This window comes from Trachinotus anak, unplaced genomic scaffold (genome assembly GCF_046630095.1).
Source record: "Trachinotus anak isolate AG129_WGS33_773 ecotype Australia unplaced genomic scaffold, CSIRO_AGI_Tana_v1 ptg000012l, whole genome shotgun sequence".
Taxonomy (NCBI): Eukaryota; Metazoa; Chordata; class Actinopteri; order Carangiformes; family Carangidae; genus Trachinotus; species Trachinotus anak.
This window is the reverse complement of record NW_027273863.1, coordinates 1590022-1598506: the sequence shown is the minus strand read 5'-3', so window position 1 is coordinate 1598506 and position 8485 is coordinate 1590022. Positions and strand designations below refer to the sequence as shown.

Sequence of the window (8485 nt, the reverse complement as noted above, 5' to 3'; positions counted from 1 at the left end):
TTTCCTTTGGTTAAAACCATAAGAGCCACATTAAACTCCACATTCAACAGATTACCTTTAACAAGTGGTGCAAAATATGAGGGTCAACTTCACAGGATTAGATAATAATAATGTTATTAAACCTGCATTAAGCATATATGACCACTAGAGGGTAGAAAAACAAAGCAAATAAAATCAACTCCCAGCAACATAATTCAATCAAATTACCAGGCAAACCGTCCACATTGAAGAGACACATCTGTTCCTGTGGTAGCTTTGAGTTCTCTGACGACAACAGTGATCATTTACCTATTAAATGAGAACAGTCTGGTCCTGAACAAAGTAATCAGATTCCACTTCCAACAGTACGACACATGGTGCTGATTGTAGTGTTACTGTGGTGTTGGGTCAAGTTGTAATAAGTTCACAACAATACATTTGAGTTCATTACTAAAGCTTTGTGTTTGTCTCTCATGTCACTGATTCCTGTCCTCTCAAAGTTCTCAGTGTCTCATCTCACTCTTCCAAATGTAAAACTCTTTGAAACTGCTCATATCTGTCCTATCTTACTGTGCTATTCCAAGTTTCATTATCTTACATTTGCCTGCATATTGCAGTGTCTGTGCCCATGGACATATCAGTGTGAGATGGTTTCTGAGACAGAAAATAGTTTTTGGGTTCAAATTAAATCATATGCAACCAGAAGTGCTTTGCCCAGTCAGTAATCCAGCCTTACCATCTGATTCTTGTCAACACAAATGATCAAAGAAGTATTAACCGTTTTATTGTGTGTGTTCTTTTGGTTTCTATGCATCTGAGAAAAAAAAGACACGTGAAACAGGAACAGAGAATAAAAACAGAAAGAAAAATGTGTTGGTTTAGACCATAAATGGTTTCTATAAACAGTTGAGTTCATCAGCAATAAAACGGACCCTCGCTCAGTTCCATTCCGTCAGGTGTTTGGTTCTAACAGTCTTACCTGGTCTGATGTGACCATTAGCTGATGGTGGCTAATATTAGCTGGTGTTAGCAGACTGCAGTGTAACTGACCTCGCTGAGTCAGTTCACTCATTACTCTTCTCTACATGTGCTGTGCTGTTACATCACAGTTTAGCTTTTCCCATTAACTCAGACTTGACCACACAAAAGGTTACGAAGGCTACATTTAAATCATGTTTTAACTATTCCCCATGTAACAACACTTCTTTACCTCATTTTGTAAATGAGGCAAAGAACCGGTGAAGTTCAAGCAGAACCTGGAACTATCCTCTGTATGTTTCTGCTCATTCTACCTCCATAATTACTTGATCCTCTGTTACAGAACTGCAAGTTCAGCATGTGGTCAAACTCAACAAAATGCATATCAGCAAACGCACATTAACAGTAGACAGAGCTTTGTTTAGATCGGAGACTGGCTTTCAGTCTGTGGTGAGGAAGTGAAATTCTCACCCAAAACACCGAGAAGAGAAAATAATAAGGAATTCAGCTGGATAAGACGAAGCCTTGCCTTTTGATGTGTCTGAACCTGCAGAGGGATCTGGTCACTACACTGTGTGGACACAGCTACTGTCTGGGATCAAACACAAATCCACAGCTGCCCTCTGTGCTAACTAATCTTTCTAACGAGGCCAGTGTAGGTGAAAAATATGCACCATATTTTTTTAGATTTAGGAAAGGTGAAGAAAGCAGGACATCAAACTGGTTCACCTGATCAGATAATCAGATCCTAGAAGAAAACAAGGGGCCCCAGTGGGTGTCAGGTGAGGTGAAGGAGCTGAGCTGCAGAGGAAAGACGCTGAGATGGAGCCGCTCTCATAAACAATGGATCACCTCCATTTCTTTCACTGTTGCTCCTCGTTGTCCTGGCGACAGATACACACAGTGCCAGTCTCCATCCTCTCCAGTACTGAGGATGTGACGGTGGCTCTGCCCGCAGCCAAATATAAACTACAGGAAATTCTTTGTGAGTGACTGGCAAAGAGTTTCCTAACATACTAAAGTGTGTTTTACTGCCTTTTACTGCAGAGCTGAATTTAAATGACATTCATGAGAAATTATGTTGGATTTAAATAAAGCACATCTATCATTTTAGAAGGGAAACACACTAACGGCTGTGAGATTAAATCAACAATACACCAGACAGATGGCGATTGGTCCTGAGGGGAGAATGTTTCTCTGGGAGCTGCAGTGAAGTGGGAAAGGTTCACTGACTTCAGTTGCATTCAAGAACGATGGGAGAGCAGAGTGGTCAACAAATATCTGGTTGTTTCAAAGTCTTGAGCAACAATTTGTTTTTACACCACAGTCTCATCATAGAATGTGCTCAACATCTTTGTGAGGTGTGAGCAGCAGGACATTGTGAGCATGACCCTGCAGAGGACACTGGTCAAAGCAAGATGTTTATCTGTTAGTGCCACCACCTCTGCAAAACTCTCTCATTTCATATGCACTTCTTTCTGGTTGTCTTTTTGTGTGTGATGTATAATCATTGCAGATTCAACTTCAGTTCAGAGCTTTATTGTTCCACAAAGGGAAATTCTATTTGCAGTAATAAAAACATGAAACATAATCACAATAAAAACACAAGAAGACAACCGAAGACATTAGAAGTGTTGCATACAATTCAGAATTAAATACAGGGGTATATAATACAAGCAAAGAAAACAGCAACACGAAGAATAAAGATACGAAAAATAAAGTGCTAAGCTGTGTTAGGAACCAAGAGGCAGTTTATAATATATTAGAATTAAGAGCACTTACTGCACCAGGGGTAAGAGGTGTAATGTAAACAGATAAGGGGATAAGAGACTTGCTAGAGAATGTGAAATGTTCTCTCAGGTCTGTCCCCAGTTTTACAACTTGAACTAGAATAAGACTCAGTGGAGTCATACCTCCACCACAACCAAACAGTCCTGCATTTACTTCCACCAGGTCTGGATTGTTCTTTGCATCTAGAGCAAATTATACAGACTTATGGATGTCAACACCATTAATATGCTGATTTTTTTGCATCAAGATCCATAAATTATTTCCTAAGCAATTGAAAAAAAAAAAAGTCCCATTAAATGTCCCATCTTGCACCGTAAAGGAAAGTGACCCATCCCTCCACAAGTTCAGTGCAAATGGGTTCAGTGCTTTTTGTGTAATCCTGCGGACAAACAAACAGACACGAGTGAAAGCATGACCTCCTGGACCGAGGTAACCACATCTCCACACTTATCTTCAGCAATATGTATCAATATATCAAATCCTGTTTTTTTTTTCATATAAATGTTTAGGAAACCAGACTGCATTAGATATGAAGCAGAATGTTTTAATTAGAAAATCAGAATGTGTTCAACAAAATTTGTGTGAGCGTTTAGAAAAGATGAAGCCAACATGTAATGACTGCGTGTCTAATGCCATCGTATAGATTAAAAAAAAAAAAGCATTAAATGCAACAATAAAACAACCTTAAAATAGCAACTTATCTGTGTATGTATAAAAAGTGCTTTTTATATAGACAGTATTAATGGAAGTAGTGGTAAACAGTCCTAGTTTATTATTAGTATTTCAAGAAACTTGGAAAAACTGGATGCATCATCTTAATTTCAGTTTGAGAGAGAAGACAAAAGAAGAGATTTTCCTGCCTTTCCTTTACAGATCTATGACTGGATAAACACCTTAACAAATGTACAGCTCCATCATAGACGTGGCAGTTTTACAAATGATCTTTGCAGTTGCTTGTGTGAATATACAATGTGTCTTGGCTGAGAGTGCAGGTGGCACTGCTGGAGTTCCCACTGTTTAAGCAAAGAGCCTGAATTTGCTGCCATCCAGAGGTGAAATCAACAGCCGTGCTGAACCTGGGGAGTACAGAGGCCGCCACATGTTCCTCCAGATGACCGTACAGACCCGGGAAACCAGCAGGATGCACGCCAACACCAAGAGTACGACTGATAGGACACAACCAGAAAATAAACACAAAAAAAACATGAACCAGTCGGTGACAGCCACAAGATTCACCTCATGCAAAAATGGAACTCTTTGTAAGGAACACAGACAGCATACTGTGATTCTTTTATTCTAAGTGTATTCAGGCTCAGTGGATAAAACTGTAACTTACACTGACACCTGAAACTGAAAGGGTGGGAGTGGATTTGGGATTTATTTGTGCAGTTAACCCAGGACACATACAGTATTAATGTCAGGTGGAAAGGACATAAGTTGTTACTCTCTACTATGGTGCTGGTGGTGGTGAACTCACAGTGACTGGTCTCGATGTTTGTGTTAAACTCACCCATGAACACAGAATTTGGAGTGGGATCATCTGGGTTAAAATGTTTGAAGATGTTTCCGACCAGCGCCACAATCACCACAGGGTAGACTGTCAGGATGTTACGCACCCAACGGTCCAGCACCCAGTTCTCCAGGATGAACCTACACAAACACACAAGGACAGCAATTATCAGACAAATATAAAATGTATTGGAGCACAGTGATGAAATTTACAGTGCTTGAGTGGATTTTATCCCATGTAATATTGCTGGTGATGAAAAGTTGATACTGGTACCAGTATTTCTGCTCTGTAGCTTCTGTGAGTTGCTGACTTAAGTAACATTTATGAAGTTTCATGCAAAAAAATAAATCAGTGTTTTCATATAATCAAGAAACAGACAGCATGGGATCATTCTCTCAGCAGCTGGTGTGCAAAGCAATCTTAGTTCAATCAATGAAGTGATGGATCCTTGATAAAAGCATTCATTAGCAGAGGTTAAACAAAACCTCATCAATCTTCTAGTACCCCATGATGAGTGTTTTGCTCTTCTATTTGTAAATGCTCATCATTTAACTGTGTCCAAGCAGAGCTTACCATGCTGCCACCTCTGCAAACAGGATGCACAGAGAGGCGGTCGCTGCTGTGCTCCTGTCCACACCCCACAGATGAAGAACCAGTGAGAAGTTGATCAGAGAGGCGATGGATGTCCATGTGGTGTACAGAGCCAAACCATTCTGGACCTGAACATATGAACATGCAAGCACAGAGAGGTTATTCACAGGAGACAGACTGGATTTTTCATCAACACCATCCTGAATAAAGAGAAAATGTGTGTGACAAAACTTTCTCTGGGTAACATCTGTCAGTACACACTCACTCTGCCCTACCAGTATTATGAGACAGCCCAGGTCTTTGCGATGGTATGTCTTCAACCACATCCCATAGTAATCCGTAGCAAAGCAACAGAAGAACAAGGCACTGTAGTTGGAAATGGCGATCAAAATTAAAACAACCAGAGCCGCCAGCATCAACCTGCAAGACAGAGGGAAAAACAGAGAGGGGCCATAAATGCATCATATCAGCAAACTCTAGGTCTTACTACTATGGACATAGAAATACTGTAGCTAACAAAATCCAATCATTGACTTCCATAGGGAAGTTATCCTATCTAGGGCCTAGATATGGTCAGACATAATATAAACACTGGATAAATGTTTAAGGGAGAGGTATACAATTGAAATTCAAAGAGGCCCAGTTAGGCTCAATGTAAATTAGAAATAGTAACTTCTCTTTGGGTGAACCGACCCTTTGCGAGGAATCTGATCATCATTAGCATATATGTAATTTTCTTCTTCATATAGTGATTGCATCGCTCCCCAGAGCACCCTGACTAGGTTTAAACATGTATTAATGTTTACTTGAGATTGGTCAGAGGGTGTTTCCAGTCCTTTTATCCCTGTGCTCTCCTCACACCAAGTCCACATATAATACTCACATTCAAACTATTTTAATCATTCTTTGTTTTCTGTTTTTTTTAATACCTTTTCTGTGCAAATACATAAACTAATAAGTAGAAACAGTGGACATACTCTCTGTCCCACAGCAGCAGCCATGCCACGTTCATCACCATGTTGGACAGCCAGCAAAAATAGAAGGCATAGGGCAGCAGACACTGAGCCCAGGATCTATTAACAGAAAGAGAGGTATCAGTTTCATCTGCACGTTGCTCTGAGTAACGACTCCTATCAGACAGGTGGAATCTACATGAGTAACCACTCTGATGTGAGCTCACCCTCTGAATACATATGTGGTCATATATATGACCATCAGGGTGAGCCAGGTATAGATGACACCCCAGATGGAGAAGGTCCAGCCAGCTGGAGTGATGTCGGTCTCATAGCGGGCTGACACATTACCAGTGGAGTGATGGAAAGGTCCTGGAAAACAGCAAAGACATTCAGCCACAAGCATTAGTGAGAACATTAATGTTGTCTGATAAGGCCTGGTTCACTGTAGGTGTTCCAGTCCATGCCAAAGATGCCAAAGGTTCTATGCAGGTCAGTCAAGTTCTTATAAAACCAATTCTTTATGAAGCTGACTGCATGCATGGAAGCACGTCCAAGCAGCCAGAGAACTGTTACCTTCAACACTGCAGGCATACTCTGACTAAAGAGAGACAGAGGTGTCCTTAGAGAAAAAATAACTATTTCAGCTGGATTAAAGAGCCCTCTATGAACATATGAAGTGTGTCAAATCAACAGGATTTTTCAATCACTGCTACAGAGAATGACAGGTATCAGCAGAAAAACAAAAATTCGAGACCAGAACATTATCTATTGTCCTGAGCACTGAACAATAACACTTAATTCCAGTGCTCCCTACTCCAGTGCTGTGGTGGAAGAAGTCCACACATCCCTTAACAAAGAAAAGGTAACAGCATAACAATCTAAAGATAAATCAAGTTTACAAGTAAAATTGTAATGGAAAAATTCATGATAAGTAAAGGCCCTCCATTCAAAATCCCACTACAGTGTAATTACAGAAATATGATCAAAAAATATATTTTAAGCATCAAAGTAAAAGTTAATATGCAGTTGGAAAGTTTAGTCTAGTGGTTCCCTGGAGGCTCTCCTATGAGTCACTGAGTAACTGTGAGATGATTAATGGGGAGGGAAAAAGCTTTGCACACAAATTTGAATTCATTTTCTTTACATGAATTTTCTCTAAAAAGTTACCTTTGGGCCTTGATCAGTGATTAATGAAACTATATGAGACATTTGGAGGGGACATCCCTCAGCTAACAGCTCATGGCCGTGATAAGGAATCCCAACTACACACTGCTTTTTGTGAGAGGTAACAAGCCAAGCATTTTGGCAAGCCTTGGTTTAATCCTTAACAAATTATTGGATTTCAGAAACTTGTGTTTTCTTATGTAAAATCTTAACCTCAAAGTAAATAGTAGCTGTAGCTGTCGGGTAAATGTAGTGGAGTACAGCATTTCCAAATAAAATGCAGTGGAGTGGATGTATAAAGTTAAATAAAATGGAAACACTCAAGTTAAGTACAAGTATCTCAAAAGTGTATACAAGTACAGTACTTGGACAAATGTATTTACAGTTACTTTCCAGCACCACTTCAGTGCATATAAACACACTGGCTGTTACTGTGAATAATCCATACATCACAATGTCAACAGGTCATAGGGATTAATTTGAGGAATGGCAATGAAGAGCATGGCCAAAAATACAAAGCCTTGAATAAATCTGGGCTTGTACAAAAAAAAGAAAGAAAGAAAAGAAGAAAGTGATGCAACAGTTTGTTACAGCACACTTGAGACTCTGAGGGGAAAATATGTTCATCCATGCCAGAGCCTGGGACTGGAGTTTTGAGCCCCACCCTATGAAGGATGAAGCCAAGGATGGAGCCCCCCCCCCTTTCTTATTAAATGACTGTTTTTTCTCTCCTGGGTCTTCGTCCTTAAGTTATTCGAGCCATGTCTTCGGTTGAAAGTAGTTCAAATAAAATCTCTTCACAGTGATTTGTGGTGACACAGACGTTGCTGTTAATCTTTACTTATTTTCAATGCAGTGAGAACCACAGAGCTAAATTCCTTGCGACTCCATTTTGGATGGAGTTTAGATGCATGGTTTAATACAGTTAGAGGACAAACACCTACACGTTGACTGGGTGAGCCAACATTTCTACAGGTGCAAAAACATTGAGCTTCTTCGTCTCAGAAAGTTTTTTGCATCGTCTTGACATAGAACGACAGCGCTTTCACTAAAAGAAGAGGCAGCCAGCAACTCCGGGTAGTTATACAACGATTAGCTACACATGCTAACATGCTAACACGTACAAGGTCGTGGAAATCAGCCCCCGCTGTTCCGTGTGACAACGAGCCGCCAGCCCTGCGTCCTCTACGGACTCAGCCTCATGACCGGCGCGCAGTGGCACCAGGAGAGGACGGCCCGGGCCGCGATGCGACTTAAACATGCTGAGGGACCGCCAGAGGGAAGTGTCGGGGGAAGTACAGGCGCTCACCGCCTCACGGCTCTGACGTTACCGTCACTCACCTCTGCCCGCTCCGGCCAAAGCGTTGACGACTACAGCGGCGATAAAAACCACAGCACACACGATAATCACGCAAATCCGGGGCAAACTGTTCTCCCTCATTCTGACCGAGTCCGAGTCCGTGTGTCTCTGTCCGGGTGCTCCTGTGTGTGTGTGTGTGTGTGTGTGTGTGTGTGT

The 8485-nt window shown here is 41.0% G+C and overlaps 1 protein-coding gene across 1 annotated transcript; it reads right to left on the bottom strand.

The window, feature by feature from the left end:
* Nucleotides 1–2480: 2480 nt before the first annotated feature.
* Nucleotides 2481–8485, bottom strand: LOC139628810 (uncharacterized). Its single transcript, XM_071490878.1, has 7 exons — nucleotides 8311–8485; nucleotides 6030–6174; nucleotides 5827–5922; nucleotides 5125–5269; nucleotides 4832–4977; nucleotides 4259–4398; nucleotides 2481–3914 (listed from the first exon to the last, which is right to left on the bottom strand). Exons 1-7 carry the CDS (start codon nucleotides 8408–8410, stop codon nucleotides 3766–3768), a joined length of 921 nt encoding a protein of 306 aa, XP_071346979.1. The 5' UTR covers nucleotides 8411–8485; the 3' UTR covers nucleotides 2481–3765.